Source organism: Nannospalax galili, unplaced genomic scaffold (assembly GCF_000622305.1).
Source record: "Nannospalax galili isolate Female #2095 unplaced genomic scaffold, S.galili_v1.0 scaffold1586, whole genome shotgun sequence".
NCBI lineage: Eukaryota > Metazoa > Chordata > Mammalia > Rodentia > Spalacidae > Nannospalax > Nannospalax galili.
Window position 1 is genome coordinate 241,408 of NW_008354289.1, and position 17,427 is coordinate 258,834.

General features: G+C 42.1%; 1 protein-coding gene and 1 non-coding gene across 9 annotated transcripts in view; one reads left to right on the forward strand and one right to left on the reverse strand.

The window, feature by feature from the left end:
* Positions 1 to 17,427, forward strand: part of Dcun1d4 (defective in cullin neddylation 1 domain containing 4) — a 73,493-nt gene that overhangs the window by 46,540 nt on the left and 9,526 nt on the right. For all 8 annotated transcript variants that reach the window (XM_008851562.3, XM_008851563.3, XM_029555217.1 and 5 more), the window contains one exon: positions 8,330 to 8,438. In XM_008851562.3, coding sequence (XP_008849784.1) covers positions 8,330 to 8,438 — 109 coding nt within the window. The remainder of the gene's footprint in view (positions 1 to 8,329; positions 8,439 to 17,427) is intronic.
* LOC115067438 lies at positions 13,256 to 13,378 on the reverse strand. The gene has a single exon (XR_003846858.1). It is a non-coding gene; the product is annotated as a small nucleolar RNA SNORA40 (small nucleolar RNA).

Genomic DNA, 17,427 nt, shown 5'->3' on the forward strand with positions numbered 1-17,427 from the left:
GGCAAGAAAACCCACAGCCTCTGATTCCTAGTGCATTCTTCCCCTAACAGTATTGTCTAATGGTAGATGAGCTTAGGTGAAAGGTACTGTTGTGATTTGAATGAGAAATGTCTCCCACCCACAGTTTCAAGTTGTTTGAACATTTGTCCCCAGTTGGTGATGCTGTTTGTGGTGATCATAGAATCTTTAGGAGGTAGAGCTTTGCTGGAGGAAGTACGTCATTGGGGGTGGGCTTTGAGGGTTTATAGCCCACTCTACTGCCAGTTCTTGCTCTCTCTGCTTCCTGTGTGTGGTTGAAATGGGATCTCTCAGCTTCCTGTTCTGGCCAGCCACCTGTTGCCATGTCTCCCTGCCATGGTGGATTCTCCCTCTGGAACCATAAGCCAAAGTAAACTTTTCCATCTATACATTACTTTGGCTATGGTGTTTTATTACAGCTACAGAAAAGTAACTGATGCAGTCTCCAGCCCTTTACAAACACGCATTTCTTGTGTATGTGCTTTAGAATTTGGTGGTGATGTCCTTTGAAATCTTTGTACAATCTTGTCTGTTGTGTTGGGAAATGCTGCTTTGGGGTTTTGAAGCCTATTGACTAATTCATTTTCCTCAGTGCCTTTCCCTGTTGCTCTCTGAAGCAAGCATCTGATGGCTGTGGTTTTAAGTGTCCTTGTGATGATGAGTACATGGCTTCATCAAGATTTTGCCTTAAGGCCTCAAAGGAGATGCCCCTGTCTTTCAGGGCCATTTTCATTTGTATTTAGAGACTATGGTACCCATTTTTGGTATAGTTTTAGGCTATTTCTGACATTTATCTTTACCAAAAGCATCTTATTTGTGTGAGGCCTTGCTCGTGTGTTTGAGGGCTACCCTTCCTGAAAGAGGTCTGTATCTCCATTCTAAGGGGACAAGGGTCTCCAAAAATTCTGGATTGCAAACTGTCCTGTGGGGTGGTACAGGTGGTGATGGATGGGTATTGCAGGTGGTTGTGACCTCGTTCTTGAAATTCAGGGATCAGTGATATACATGACCACTGTAAATGTGGAATCTGCTGCCATTTTGTGATGTGAAACTCTGATACTGGTTTCTTTATCCAAGATGGAGGTAATCATTTAACATAGCCTTTAAGATTCTTTATAGTTCTAACAGTGGAATCTCAAGTTTTTAAGAACCTTCCTCCAGCTTCCCTAGGTTAGCCATTTGTTTAACAAATATTTGAATGGCAATGATATGTCAGATGTCACATCCTAAGGAAGCAAAACCCCTGAACAAGACTGTTTTTTTCACCTCTCTTATCGCTTTGATCAAATACCTCACAAGAAGCAACTTAAAGAGAGGAGAGGTTTACTTTTGCTTATGGTGTAAGGAGGTACAGTCTGTCATGGTGGGGAAAGCTTGGCCCTGGGTGACTCAGTGGAGGTGGGAACATGTAGGATCCACTTTTCCCATCAAGGCTCCACCTCCCATGTGTTCCATAGCTTCTCAGAACTATGCCACTAGCTTTTTAGAAACACAAGCCTATGGTGGACACTATATTTGGATGGTAACTTCCTTCTCTGGCTCCTCCATAGGCTCATAGCAACGCCATAATGCAAAGTACATTTAGTCCAACTTTAGAGGTCTCCATAGTCTATAGTTCCAACACCATTTAAAAGTACAAAGTCTCTTTTGGGACTCAGCACAATCAGTTAACTGTGGGCCCCTATAAAAATAGGAAAATAAGATATATTCTTCTAACTGGAAGTGGCATAGTGTAGACATATCCATTCCAGTAGACGAATGGATGGATAGCAGGTAATGATAGAACCAAAGTAAGATCACATTCCCAAATAAGCACCAAAGCTTGAAGCTCAAGGTGCAGTATCAGAGCGCTGATGGCATCATCCGTGTTTCAGTGGATTTGAATCACCTGCGCTCCAGCTCTGTGCCTGTACCACATGTGGCCTCTCTTGGGCCAGTTCTGCTTGTGCCTGTACCTTTATTCAGTGAAAATGCCCAATTTCTGGCATCTCCAATATTTGGGGATCTCCATTGCAAGTTAGGCTTCGCCTTCACGGCTTCATGCATTGCGCACTCTGGGGCTCCATGCTGGGATCCTTTCCTACTAAACATTATCTGGCTTCAGTACCCTTACAGAACCTTGGGGGAACTCTCCATAATTCCATAGCTCTTGCACTTTGCATGCCTGAAAAACCAACACCATACAGACCCCATCCAGTTTTGCTTCTGGCTCTTAGATGCACCCTTGGATCAGAGGTGCAGGAGCTCCCAGGTGCCTTTAGGCTGGACCTGGAAAACCACTTTCCTAGTGGCCCTGCTTCAACAGGATGCCTTGGAAGGCTCTTTATTCAGTTGCTTTCTTTTCAAAGAAAAGTTTGCAAGTGAATTTGCATTGTTGTATCCTAAAGCTGATCAGTGGGGTTTTTGCTTTCAAGGCACCTTTAGTATTGTACTGATACAAAGTCTGAGCTTCTCCTTAACAGCATTAATCTCTTAGAAGTTATAGCCAGTTGAACTGCACTCACTTGGGTTTCATATTAACCTCCACTTTAACAGAGTTCAAGCTCCTTTCCTCTCCAGACTGCACATTTCCGTCTACAACTCTAAACCAGATTCACACTTCTTGCACTCTCGGTACTGTACATGTGGGTAAATGCAACAAACTAACTGTTGGGTCCGCAGCCCAAATGTTACACTGCCTTGAACTTTCCTCTACCAGGAATTTAGACCATCACTATTGAATTCAACCTCACTCAAGCTTTTAGGACATAAGTAGAATGCTGCTGGATTCCTTGTCTTCTACAGAGTCCATTTCCCCAACATTCCTGTTTCCTTTGAAACTGTGTGAGCACCATAGTCCGGGTTGCTTAAAAACAATAGAGATTTGTTTCTCACAGTCTGGAGGAAGCCCCAGGCCAGCACACCAGCAGCTTTGTTGTCTAAGCTTTGTTGTCTAGGTAGGGTGGCCTTTTTGGTTCATCAGGTGGTGACTTGTGGCTCTGCCCTCACATGGACAAGCAAGCTTCTTTAAGGGGCTTTCATAAGGACACTAATCCCATTCATAAGGGTTTTAGGGAGTGACCCAGTCACTTCAAATGCCCCCAAAATTTAAAAATGTCATGTTTATACAATGTATTTTGATCATATCTATTCGCTGTCACCTCGCTCCAACTTCTCAGTGTCCCTCTTCTCCTTCCAACTGCATGACCTCCTCTTGTTGTTGTTATTAATAATCTGCCAGTTCAGTTAGTGCTTCATATGTGCATGGGTGAGGGGCCGTCCACTGGGGCTCGAGGCCCATCTTAATACAATTTCCTTGGGAGCTAAGATTTCAGTATGCATGTTGGTGGTATGTGTATTGGGAGGAAGCAGACAGATTGAGACCTTAGCAGTACCTTTAATAAAAATGATAGGCTTTAACAAAAGCTTGTTACCAAAGTGGGAATGTGCTAGAGCTGGAATGCCCTTAGGTGTGGAGCCATAAGTTGGAATGAATTTAGAAAGCTTGTTATCATACAGGGGAGTGTACTAGAATGGGGATACCCTTGGGTTTTAGGCCAGAGGTCAGAATGGGTTCTGTCACTTCCTTTCCAAACCAGGGGATAGAATGTTGGAAGCTGTGTGTAAAACTCATGGTGGCCTTAGAAAAGTAGCTTGGGGCTAAGTGAAAGGGTGCGGGCTCTTGGGAGCAGTGGGGGAAGCAGCCTCCGACTTCATAACATTTGAGCATCATCACACTGATTTCTGTTGCTTCTGAGTCTTTAGGGCAGTGACACTCAAATATGAAATGACTCCAGTGACACCTCTTAGAAATGTGATGCCATCACTCTCTGAATTCTGTGACTTTTAGTCTGCATGATACATAGAGGAGTGAAAATGTATCCACTTTCTAGAAAGCCTCAGGCTTTCTTTTGAACATCTCATACCTGCTTTTCCACGGACCCTTTGCTATAGCATATCCCTCTGAAAGTGTCCTTGTTGAGTAGCCACTAGATGGCAACCCTCAGTTCCTGGTCGGGCTACTCAGCACCCTGTGATGCTGAGTGGATGATGTTCCCCAGAGCAGTTTACATTCTCCTGCAGCATGTACTCCACTGAATACATGAGATCGAATTGTGTGTTGCGCATTTGATATTTAAAACATGAGACCTGTTCATTTCCCCACTCAGACACGAGCTCTGGGTGTCTTTCAGGCATCTTTGTCCAGGGGTAGCCAGCCACAGAGCTCACAGTCTGCCTTGCTGCTGTGTGCCAGCACGCTCACTCTGTTGTTTGTCTCAGCAGTGCAGAAACCTCTGTTCTGGCTCTTGCAACTGAATCTGCGAAAACTAACTCTTGCCCAAGCCTGGCCGGTTCCTAAGGCTTTGGTCCTTCGTTTTCTTTTTCAGTAAAGAGTAGGAACCTGGCCTTAGGGACCTTTTGACTGACTGATTTTCTCCTCTGTGAGCCTCCCTCATTATTATTAACAAGTTATTAATAGAAATCCAATTCTGCAGTAATGTACCTAAAGCCAAGTGAGCTAGCTGCTACTCCTGCTCCCACCTTTCCACCACAGACAGCCCCCTTGGGTGTTGTCTAGTCTAGTCTTTGTCACCCTTGCTTGGGTTCTACCCCTAGCCTCTACCTTGGACTCTCAGCATCTCCACTTTTTTCTTCCCCACATCCTTATCCAGAGTTCCAGAAAGCTGTTGAGGACACAAGCCAGATTTCTCCCATGGTGGGAGGTTGCTTCTGTTGTTTTTAGGCTTCATTATAAAACCCTTCATGTTCTGAGTCTACCTCCTCCTCAGCCTCTCCGTGTACACATCCCCTTCTGCTTTATCTGTTCCAATCACAGTGTGTTTTTAGCCTTTCACTTGTGGTACTCTATTCCGACACTGGTCCTTTGCACATGCTGTTCCTAACATCTGGAGAACCCTTCCCATCTCTCAAAGCATTTGTCTGGTTCTTGGGTCGCTCTTAGCTTTCAGTTTACTTGTTAGTCCTTTGAAGAAGCCTTTCTTCACTTCTACAATAATGTTAATTTTTAATCTTTTATTTTCCAACATCAGGAAGATATAAAAGGCATTCTAAATTGTTCTGGTCTGTAAAAATCAAGTACTTATTCTAGGTTTTGACTTCTAGATAATCTATTATCTCAATAGAGAAATTACAAAGACTTTTTGTAGAGGCTACCAAAAAGGAGCTTTTACACATTTATTGCTAAAAACAAATTAGTGTGTTGTATAACGAACCATATTTTAGCTTATAAACAGATTTTCATAACACTTCTTAAATGTATTGTCTATTCTAATGAACAAAGCAAGTAAAAGCTCCACAGAGAAGTATAAAGAGCCTCATCCAGCGATGAAAAGCTTCAGTGTTGCTGAGAAAATGGACATTGTAGTTAGGGGTTTTTGTTATTGGAGTGTGTGTGTGTGTGTGTGTGTGTGTGTGTGTGTGTGTGTGTGTGATGTTTGATCTGGGAAGTAATCAACCATAGCTGTTCTTTGGCTTTAAATCAGTGAGTTTATTAAATGTATAACAGCATGCCAAAGTAAAAGAATAAATCTAGTAAAAAGATAGGTAGTGAAACACCATCAAATCAGTACTCAGAACATTCAGCAGAAATGACTGGGGAAGCCCTTCTAAGGAAGCCAGCTGGAATTTCCTATAGAGTGAGTCCTGGGCAGAGCTGAGTATCCCCTTGGATGAGGCTTTCAAGTAAAAGAACAGATAGCAACAGATAAGAGATAACATCAAATTGGGTGCTCACAGCATCCATCAGAAACCAACTGGGGTTGAGGCAGTCAGCTGGAGCTCCACACTGAGCCTCATGCTGAGCTCATGGCTGGACTTCCATCTTCTTTTTGTCACTGTACGCAATTCTGTGTTATGGGAAATGGCTTGCCTTCTAGCTGTATTTAAGGGCACAGTGTCTTTACTCTTGTACTGTTTTATTGTTCTTTCTCCTATCACAGAGTTAAGAGGGCCAGTCCATTCCCAGCCAAGGGAATGGCTATACATGTTCAGCTGAAGGTGGGGGAAGGTGGGGAATGGACAGCTGCTTCCATAGCCAGCTTCTCAGTGAATTCAAACAGCACATGGTAATTTACAAATAAAGCATTCATGAAGAAGACAACTTTTTGGAGTCAGTTCTCTTTGTACCTTTATGTGGGTTCCAGAGATCAAACTCAGGCCACCAGGTTTGTGTGGTAAATTCTTTTTCACCACAGCCATCTCCCTGGCCTGGTTCTCATTTTAAGGTTTATATATTGCAAACTGAAAGTTATTTTGGAAAAATAACCAATTAGTGTGCTTCCTTAGGAAAAGTAAACACTCTTTGGTAAAAATAGGTTGTCATCATCAGGGCTCCCTGGAGAAATGGCTGGTTTCAAGTTCTGAGCAGAGAAAGAACAAGGGGATCTGAAATATCCTGTGCCAGAGAGCAAGGACGTGCTCAGAGACTGGTGAGGACATGACAGAGACACACAGCCAGCTTCAAGGGCCCATCCTCCCGGACCAGACAGTTCGTGCATTTAAAGAATGGAGACAGTAACAGATGACACATACTGAATTAAAAGCAAAAGTATACAAAATCCAGAAAGGTGCTGCACGGAGCTCTTTATAGGAGAATAACAGGTTAAAAATCACCATGCTGGGGCTGGAGAGATGGCTCAGCGGTTAAGAATATTGGTAATGTTCTTGCAGAAGACCTGGGTTTGAATCCCAGCACCCACATGGCAGCTAACAACTGTCCATAACTCCAGTTCCAGGGAATCCGACAGCCTCTTCTGTCCTCCTCAGGCATTGCATGACACAGGTGCACTTACCTACATACAGGCAATACACACATACGCATAAAAATAATAAATATTTAAAAAAAAATCACCATGCTGCATCTTCAGATGTGACCACTGACTAAGCAGGACATTAAAACGACTATGTTTAAATGAGGTTTTCAAGGGTCATGAAGAAGGAAGGCAGGGCAGGGTGCAGTGGCCACATGGAAGTCGCTTGGAGTGGCTAGGACTTTTCCACAGTTGGATCCTCCCACAAGTGGACCCTATCGCAGGTGCCCTCTTTAAGGACAGGAGAACACAAGCTCTGTGCCAGAGTCAGGATCAGCTTCATTGCACTGGTTCATCTTGTCTCTTGGAAGTTTGTTTAAAGTCCATTTGTGGGGATGTTGAGGTATCAGGAAAACAGGTATTTGAAAAAATTGACAATATACATTAAGTAACACATTGAAGAAGAGGATAGTCTCAAAGTGTCATCCCACAGACTACTTAGTATTTCAGAGTGAGAACAGTTCTTAAAATGGGGATCTTGGGCTCAGGAGAAGACTCAGTTGGTAAAGTGTTTGCTGCACAACCATGAGGCCCCAAGTTTGATCCCCAGACCCCATATAAAAAGCCAATCATGGTAGTGTGTACTTGTAAAGCCCAGCACAGGGGAGAGGAAGACGGGTGGATCTCTAGGGCTCATTGGCCAGCTAGCCTAGCCTACTCAGTAAGTTTCAGGCCAGTGAGAGACCCTGTCTCAAAAAATAAGGTGAATGGCACCTAAGGAATGACATCCAAGGTTGACCTGTGGCCTCCATGTACACATACACAAATAAATAATAAATGGAGAACCTGCCCCCCCCCACTGTACAAATTAATTTCAGCAATAGGGAGACCATCTGATGTGATGCCTCCTCCCCACATGCCCTGTAAGGACACGGTATCATATGTTCACATCAAACCTCTGTAATCACAGAGAACTTATATGACAAGTGACATACTGCAAAAACATCTGGTCTGGCCTCTGAAAATGACAGCAACTGGGGTTGGAAAGATGGCTCAGTGGTTAAGAGTGCTGGCTGCTCTTGCAGAGGACCTGGATTTGGTTCCCATTACCCATGTGGCAGCTGACAACCATCCATAACTCCAGTTCCAGGGAATCCAGTGCCCACTTCTGGTCTCTGTGGGCATTGCACATTGCACACATGGCTGCACTTACATACATGTAGGCAAAACCATCACACACATAAAACAATAAATAAAAATTGTAAAAAATGACAAGTACAAAGGAAATTTGGAGATGAATTGGAAAATGTGTGTGTAGATTGTTAGCTAAGAAGTGAACTCTGATCGACTATTAAGATGGTTCTGAAGTGTTCATAGGCGGTCATGTGTCATTGCATCAGGTGGCACAGCAAAAGACTTGTATGAGGAGTGTGCAAGAGTGACAGTGGTCATTCCTGAAGCAGGGGGATAGGCAAATGCATGCTTATTTGCTGTTCTGTCCACTCCAATTTTTTTTAAAAGAACCACTCAGGTTGTAATTTGCCTTTATTCTGTTTTCCTAGATGTGATACAACAGAAAAACTCAGAACTACTTTGGATTACTTAAGATCACTATTAAACGATACAACAAACTTTAAGCTCATTTACAGATACGCGTTTGACTTTGCACGGGTGAGTTCTCTGGAGTCTGTCCAGACATCCCTTGAAAGGTTACTCCTGTGATTTGAGCTAGTATTTTTAATGCTTTAAAAAACTGATTCTGGGCAAAAATGTGTGTTAGCCAAAAGCTTTAGTACCTGGCATTAACCAGCCTTTGTGACTTAGGAGTAACGTACATGGGCATGTTAATAGTTTTGGATATCTCTTAAGTAAACTTGATAAAGTTCTTTCTAAAGTTCTTTCTTCTTACACAACAGACATTGGCCCCTTGAGGGACTAGAGTAAGCTAGCCATACCTAATCCAGTTTCATTCTGCCTGCTGTTACTGTATGTGGAAATACTGTGAATTCAAACCTAGGCTCATTTCTTGTTTGCTACATAGTGAGTCAAGTCCAAGTATGTGAAATAAAAGCCTTACATTATAGCCTGGTCACTGTAGGTAGCCAGTTCCAAAGTACCAGTTGGTGGTGTATCCATCCTCACAGCCCTTGAGAATAGTTTATTGTAGATGAGTGTTTTCTGTGTTTTTGTTTGGTGGGTTCGGATGAGCAGGTTTCTTGACTGGATGCCATTTTTAGATTTTTAAATAGAGTGATGAATGAGTCTTCCTTTCCACCACACTCATCTTTTCTTATTTGTTACTTTTCTTATTTGTTTAACACCAAAGCTTCATTCCGTGGTGGATTGCAGCATCTGCAGTGCTCTGCTGGACCTGGTGTTGTACATCTTTCTATATTGTAGTCTTCTAATAAAGTCACAGTGTGTGTGGAATGTGCTGATGCTAGAAATGATGATGTTATGCTAGAAATGATGATGATGATGCAGATGCCATGTTAGACTTAACAGTATTTATGTAATTATATGTGGGAGTGAGATACCAGGTGCTTCTAGAATAGGCGCTAGTTTCTAGGATTAAGTAGTTTATTGCATGAGTTTATTACATTATAGTGTATTACATTTTTTTCTCTCTAAGTCAGCTGTGTCTTCATAGTATGAATAGAGGTCTTTTCTGGAATACCATGGCTCTCTACACCCAAATCATCTCTTTTCCGTCCTTCTTGCTTGGGTGTCAATTCTCGATGTCCTTTCTACTTTAGATTCGGGTCCTGTTTTGTTCTTCCCTGGCTTTTATCTCTTCTGGGTCAATTGCTGTGGCCCACCATGTGGGAGTCTTCTTTCTTGGTGCCTCCCCTCCACCACAGGCTTGCCAGGTGAGGCCCTTGTTACTCCTAACCTGTACTCTCACATTACCTTATTTCCATACTCCTCCACTCCTCAGCCAGCGCCTACATCAGTAAGGTCATCTGTCTTCCTTCAGCCTTGCCTAGCTCCCCAAAGCCTTCAGTACCTTCTTGCTACCTAGATGTGAGCATGCGCTTGCAGATGTGGACAGTTCAGTTGCCCCCACAGCAGACAGACAGTGTCATCTACTTCACACAGGAAGAAAGTGGGCCTGAGGGAAGTGGAGAATTTGACCTTTCATTAGTAGACAGTAGAACCAACACTCAAACCAAGGATTTAATCCCAGTCACAGAAACTCAAAATCTTGCCCTGGGCTAGTCCCCTCCACAGTGCCTGTGTTGAGGGAAGTTGCATTAGCTATGGCTCTGATGCCTGACCCTTCAGATTTCTGCTTTCTGCCCCTGCTCAGGCTGGGCCATTGCCTGGACCTTGTTTACACTCCCAGGGTTCTGTCCCTCTTGAAGTTTGTGGGCCCAGCCACATGCTTCTCTTCTACACAGCCTCCTGGATCAGCCTGTCCTGGAGGACTTACCCTGCTTTTGGGTCCACAGCCCTGGTAAGTCCTCTCTATGGCTTTGGAATTTAGATACAGGCCTTCATAGTCTTGGTAGATTGAGGACTATGAGTTTTCCTTTTTGTGTATGTTCATAGAGTTCTTGCTTTTAAGGAGCACCTCAATAGATATTGGTAAATGAATCCATTTTACATGATGATGAATAACAGCTACTCATAGTTAATCCTATTTAATTACCATAGTGATTCAGTTCAGCCTAAAAATGAACTCGATAACTTTGTTTTGTTTAGCTGTGTCCCACAAGTTTTGAGATGTTGTAGTTTTCATTTTCATTCAGTTAAAATAGTTTATCTTGTGGTCTCTTCTTTTTGTGAGATGGGCTCTTGCTACATAGCCCTGAAACGCATGCTCCCAGTCCTGTTTCATCTTTCCAAGTGCTAAAATTATAGACGTACATACTACTCTCCCTTGTGATTTCCTTTTTGCCACATTGATTATTTAGAAACATATTGTTTATTTTCCAGGTATTTGAGATTTTCGAGACAATCTTTGTGTTATAGATACCTAGTTTAACTTCATTGGTTAGAGAAGTGTAATTACAGTATGTTTAATTTTTGCTCAAAATATGGTCTGCTGTGATAATGTTTGCCATGTTGCTTAGAATGTTGCTGCTGTCCAGTGGGTGCCAGTTAGGCCAAGTTGGCTGACAGTGCTCAGATGTTCTCATCCTTACTGACTGCTGCCTGTTGTTTTGTTAGTTGCTGAGAGAAAAATGTTGAATTCTAATTATTTCTTTTATCATTCCTGTCTTTTTTCCCCTATGTATTTTGAAGCTCTGATTATAGTATTATACTCTGTATTCGTTTTTTTTTTTTTTCTTTTTTTGGTCTTTTTGAGATGGTCTCCTTGTAGCCCCAGCTGTCCTGGAACTCACTATGTAGACCAGGCTGGCCTTGAACTCACAGAGATCCACCTGCCTCCGCCTCCCAAGTTCTGGGATTAAAGGCGTGCACCACCATGCCTGGCTTATACTCTGTATTCTTATGTGCTGAATGAACTGACCACTTTCCATTCTGAGGTGTGTCTGTCTTTTAATATTCCATATTCTAGTTTATTTTGTCAGACAGAAATATAGTGAGCCAGCTTTCCTTTGACTAAAATCTACATGAAATATCTTTTCTCTCCTTTTTCTTTAACTTACTGGCTTCTTTATATTTAGAGTGGATTTTTTTTATTTATAATTTTAATTTTGTGTGTATGAGTGTATTGCCTGCATGTATGTGAGTGCACCCGTGTCATGCAATGCTGCATTGGTCAGAAGAGGACTTCAGATTCCCCTGGAACTGGAGTTAAGGATGGTTCATAGTTGTGTTGTGGGTGCTGGGAATAGAACCCGGGTCCTCTGCAAGAGCAGTCAGTGCTCTTAACACCTCTGAGCCATCTCTCCAGCCCCTAGAGTGGATTTTTAAAGAGAGCATATATTTGGGTCTGATGATGTGTGTCTTAGTTGAGATGCTGAAACTACATTTGATATAACTATTAATAAAACTTGTACTTCCTATCTTGCTGTTTTCCCATTTGTCCTATTTTATTAAATGTAAATATAAAAAACTGATGTCACTGTTGCTCTTTTTCCTCGTTTCAAGCCTTCTTTTGGGTTGAGGTGGGTTTTGCCCACACCTTTGCTGTATGTGTTTTCAAGTTCTTACAGTCTTCAAGTACTGTTCTCCCACTTCCTGCATCACCTGTGGGGACCAGGACAGCAGTGTGGCTCAGGTGCTTGCCATACTTCGTGCTGTCATCATGCATCATATGCTGTGACTCTCACACTGCGATTCTTTTAAATAGGTAAATCTGTCTGTTACAGTTACCCATGTGAATAGTGTTGCTGTGTTCTTTATTCCTCTTGGCATAGATTTGGGTGTCTATCAGACATCAGTTTCTTTTTTCCTAACAAAGATCCTTTAACATTTCTTGGCATACAGAGCTGCTGGTGATGAATTCATTAAGATTTTGTCTTTGCCTTCTATTTGACAAGATACTTCTCTGGGTAAAGACTTGTAGGTTGACATTTTTTTATCCAGTGATGTCTTTATATTATCTTTTTTAAAAATATTTTATTATTTTTATTTAATGTGTATGAGTGTATTGCCTGCACGTATGTGAGTGAGGTCAGAAGAGGGCTTCGGATTCCCTTGGAGCTGGAGTTAAGGACAGTTTGTAGCCTCCATGTGGTGCTGGGAATCAAACCCAGGTCCTCTGCAAGAGGAGTCAGTGCTCTTAACCGTTGAGCCATCTCCCCAGCCCTTTATATTATCTTTAATAATGTATAGTTTCCAGTGATAAGTCTGGTATCATTCCTGTCTTTCGTCTTTAAATGTCTTTTGTTTTGCTTACTTCTAGATGTTGTCTCTTATCACTGCTTTTTAGAAAATTGCTAATGATGGTCCTGATATGTTTCTTATTAATCTGGTTGAAGAATTTGGTAGACATTTTGCATCTTTGGGTCTATAGCTTCAGTTAAGTCAGGAAATCTTTTAGCTGTTATCCCTTTAAATATTTTTTTATGGTCTCTCTTGGTCTACAAAATATTTGCTATATTTCTTTTTTATTGTCAATAATTTTTTATTTAAAGGATTTCACATGTAATTCCTTGACCTTTGAGGTTCCTGAAAATCAAGATTTCTCAAGATAATCCTTTCTCAAAGAATTGATTCTTAATCCAGTTCTGCTGTCAGCCCACAGGGCTTTTATGTCTGCATGAACTAAGGACATATTCATGGCAGCTTCAGAGTTCTCTTGACATCTTTGGTATCCAGTTTCTTGAAACAGTTTACTTTAGGAACCATGTTAGGCTAGACCTGCTTCTCAGTTGCTGATACCCTATACTTCTTTAAGAGTGTGTTCATATCAGACTCAGTCCCAAGTCATCACACTCAAGGAACACTGGTCTGAAGGAGATGCCAGGGCTACTCTGAAACAAACATCCATTCAAAGACAGGTGTCCTCACCTCCAGGCTTCATGTTCAAGGCAAGCCTCATCATCGACACCGTCACTTTGAGCTGTCTTCTCGTTCACATTCCTTATCTGTATCAAGGCTCATACTGAGCAGTGAGTTCTGAGTTGCAAAAGAGGATATGTTTTTGCAACTGTTTGTCTTTGTCCACCAGTAGGACACACACACACACACACACACACACACACACACACACACACACACACACACGCGCTGTTACATTTATATTGATTTTTCTTGATATTGTCCCACAAGTCACTTTTTTCCCCTCTTTTTTCTTTGTTCTTTTTAGATAACTTTTAGTACTATCTTCCAGTGCTGATGTTTTCTTTTGCACGATCTAATCTCCTGTTAAAACCAACCGCAGCAGTTTTTATCAGTGTTTATTTTTCACCTCTGGAGGTTGCATTTGCTTCTTGTTAGGCTTCCCTTTTTTCCTCCTTTGCCTCCTTAAACATCTAGAGCTTGTGTACTGTGACATACTTAACAACTTGTTGCTTCCATGTGTCTGTTGTTTCTGAGTGGTGTTCAGTTAGGTGACCTTCCTGTGAGTCATATTGTAGTTTTTTTTACTGTCCTCTTTCTTCATTGGTGCTCACATTGTGAGTTCTGTTGGTGTTGGATTTTGTTATTCCCTCAATGTCGGATTTGCCTATCCTTTCCTCTCCTACTTATAATTGGTTTGGTCCTTTGAAAGGTTGGTCCAGAGCAGCCTTTCCCCTGTAGCAACTGAGCCTTACTGCTCAGGCAGTGCCCTTTAGAGGAGTCTTCTCTGCATATATATGATCTTTCTGTGTTGTTAGTGAAATACAAACCATCTCCAGTACTTTGTGTGACCTTAGTTTCTTCTCAGTAGTTGCGTGGATCTTTGTGCAGTAGCTTCCTCTCACAAGCTCACCAATAGTACACAGGCAAAGAAGGCTAGAGGAGCCAGCTGGAGAGCTCCAGGCTGCTCCGTGTGACTCCCGGTTCCTTTTACCTCGTTGGCCTCCAGACTCTCTTTTCTCCAGCTCAGGAGAACCCTTGGGCCCTGTTTGAGTTTCCTTTTGCTATACCATGGAGGCCGCCTCTGTGGAGGAAGCTGGTATCAGCTAGGGCTTCTGTTGTTTTCTTCTTCCGGGAAATAAATCCCAGTTCTCTGCTGTTGCCAGAGCAGGAAAACAGGCACTTGTATCTCCAGTCCCATTTCTTGGTTGTTTTTAAGTGAAAAATGAAATCTGGTCTTATTGGAAGCAGAACGCAAACCTCTTTCTCTGACATTCCCTCTTTTTCTGCTAGAAAAGGACTTCCTAGAAGTAATAACCTATCATTTATAATTAATATAGAAGATCTTTCTTTAAAAAATTGCAGTTTCAATGAAAACCAAACTTCTTGACAGTTCTTGAAAATTTACTATATTTTAACTATTGCAAAACAATAGCTGTGCATAATGTGTTAAATATTCAAATGATATTCTAATATACCAGAAAGAGACCATAATATAATATTAGAAAATGATAAAATGGCCTTTTTGACATCTCTCCACCAAAATTGTAGTCCCAAGAAATGATCACTTCTTTCATCTTTGAAGCTTTCAGCCAATTACAAATGATACTCAGCTACAAGTTTCTATTATTTTGTTTGTTTTGAGACATGGTCTCACTATGGAGCACTGGCTGGCCTGGACCTCGCTATATAGACCAGGCTGGCTATGAACTCACAGAGATCTGCTTGCCTCTGTCTCCAAAGTACTTAGATTAAAGGTGTGTACCACCTTGCTGAATCTCACTTCTTTATAGTTTTATAGATGCCATACAAATTTGATATCTTAGAGGTTACCTGGTCCAGCCTTGTCAGTACCAGATGATGAGAGGGAGGAGGGGCAGCTAATGGCCTTAGCTCTGCCCACTCTTTCCACCGAGCCTTCTGTCTTCCCCAACTCAAAACTGTCACCATCCTCTGGGGTCTTACAGTGGGAGGATAAGGGAATAAAAATTTCAAAGACAGTTCTCTTCTACAGTTGAAAATTCTCTAACTCCTGGGCTCCAGTGGTCCTCCTGCCCTGCTGCCTGCAGGAGCTGGGACTGCACAAGCCAAGGCACCTGGCCTTGGTTCTTAAGGACCAAGTGAGAACAATTTGATACTGGACAGAGAATGAGACAAAGACTGAATGTAGTGTTTTTTTTTTTTTTCTTCCTTAGACAGGATCTCCTATAGCCCCAGCCAGCCTAGAACTCACTATGTAGACCAGGCTGACCTTGATCTCACAAAGATCCACCTGTCTCTGCCTCCCAAATGCTAGAATTAAAGGCATGCACAACCATGCTTGGCTTGTGATTTTTCATTTTGATGTGAGGATAGTCAGTATGGGTGCATTGGACCTTTTTATAGTCTTCTGACTGGAGGAACACTACTGTGATGAGGGTCAAGGAGGAGGGAACACTGAACTAAGTCAGGCCCTGGTCAGCAGCAGTGTCAAAGGCCAGAGCAGAGGCTATGAATTTACAGTGTGGCTAGTGTCTACCACATGGCCTTACTCTGTCAGTGCCGACCTGCCCCAGTGGACCAAAGCAGCATTTTCAAGTGAGGGGTTCATGGTCCCAAGAGTTTAGAGGAACCTGATGGGGTTGGTAGAGATGAACTGAGGTAGAGCTTGGGAGGGATTGGTATCAGGCAATACTGCTAGGTGGAGAGGGACTGGCCCTTGGTGAGGGAGTCTAAGAGAGCCATGGTAGAGGAGTGAGTGATGGGGGGGGGGCTATTCTTTCACTTTTTGAAATAAGATTTAAAGTGTTTGAATGGTGGGTATTATAGAGACGGAAACTACATAGACCATTTGGTGAGAAAGGGTCCTGTGACAGGTTAGCCGGCTACCAGATCAAACTAGTCAGTGTCTTGATAACTACTCACTGTTCAACAGTTTTAAGTTATCAACTGCTTCTGTTTAGCATCTCCAAGGAAGTGATGCAGGAAAGTTCGAGAGTTCACACAAATTAAAGCCAGTGCTACCTTCTCCCTCCAGGGAAAATAAGCTGCACATGATTATGGATAAACAGATTTTGCTAGGTCCTGTGTTCAGAAGAATTCTTTATGCAATAGAACTTAAATCTGCTGTGGACATTGGGCTTTGCTTTTCTTCTCTAACCTCGATCAAACTGACTTACTAACCAGTATATTTGCCTGGTTTACTTTTTTGCACAATCCCCAACACACACTCTCATTCTCATTCTCTGTCTCTCTGTCTCTGTCTCTCTGTCTCTCTCTCTCTCAAACACACACACACACACACACACACTGTATTTTCCTCATATTTAATGTCATTGTAAATGAAAATGAAAACAGAAGGCTTTCATTGGAATGGGAGAAAGGATGGGAATATGATGTAGTCATCTACCCTCAGGTTTGTTACCCTGAAAATCTGAGTAGTTTTAACTTCAGATTCTTCTTTGGCTCTATGGTTGGCCCGCAGTTACTTGTAAAGCCAGTGGGTCTGCATCTCTTTCCATACTCAAAAGCTCCTGCTTTTGGTGAGCTCAGGCCTCAGACAAGACCTGGTTCAGGTCTCAGTTCTCCCATTTGCTGACTGTTACTTAATTTCCTTATTTATAAGTTGAAGATGATAATAACACCTATTCTAATAATGTTGCTGTATTGAATGAGTTTAAATGTCAGGGTTAGAATAAGGTCTCACTATTCACAGGAGTAGAAGTAGCTGTTGAATTCTTCATCCACATTATTTGTGCCAGTAAACCTTGTTTCAAAGACTGACTCTGAGAGTAGTGCTCATAGAGTCTTGTGGACCAAGTGAAATGATGAGGAAGGACTGAGTGCTGGTAGTTATTTCTTTCCTTCCATTTTGAAGGAAGTGTCAAAGATTAAGCTTAATTGCCTTGTAGACATTGTTATCTGTTTGCCAACGTTGGCTCAACTCTAAGTGTAATTCCTTTAATTCTTTTCCTAGTAAGCATGGATATTTCTCTGGTTTGTGACTTTTTTTTTTGGTTTTAATATGCACTAAAAAACCTTCCATTCAAAAAACCTGGTTTTTCACTATATATTCAGTTTCGTAAACTGAGCCACAGTATTTGTGGTTTGAGTTCATCTGAGCCCTCTGTTTTTACCTCATCTTTATTTGTTAGCTACACTAAGAATGACTTCATTTATTTCTCTCTCTCTCTCTCTCTCTCTCTCTCTCTCTCTCTCTCTCTCTCTCTCTTTTATATGTGTGGGGGAGAGAGAGGAGAAAACA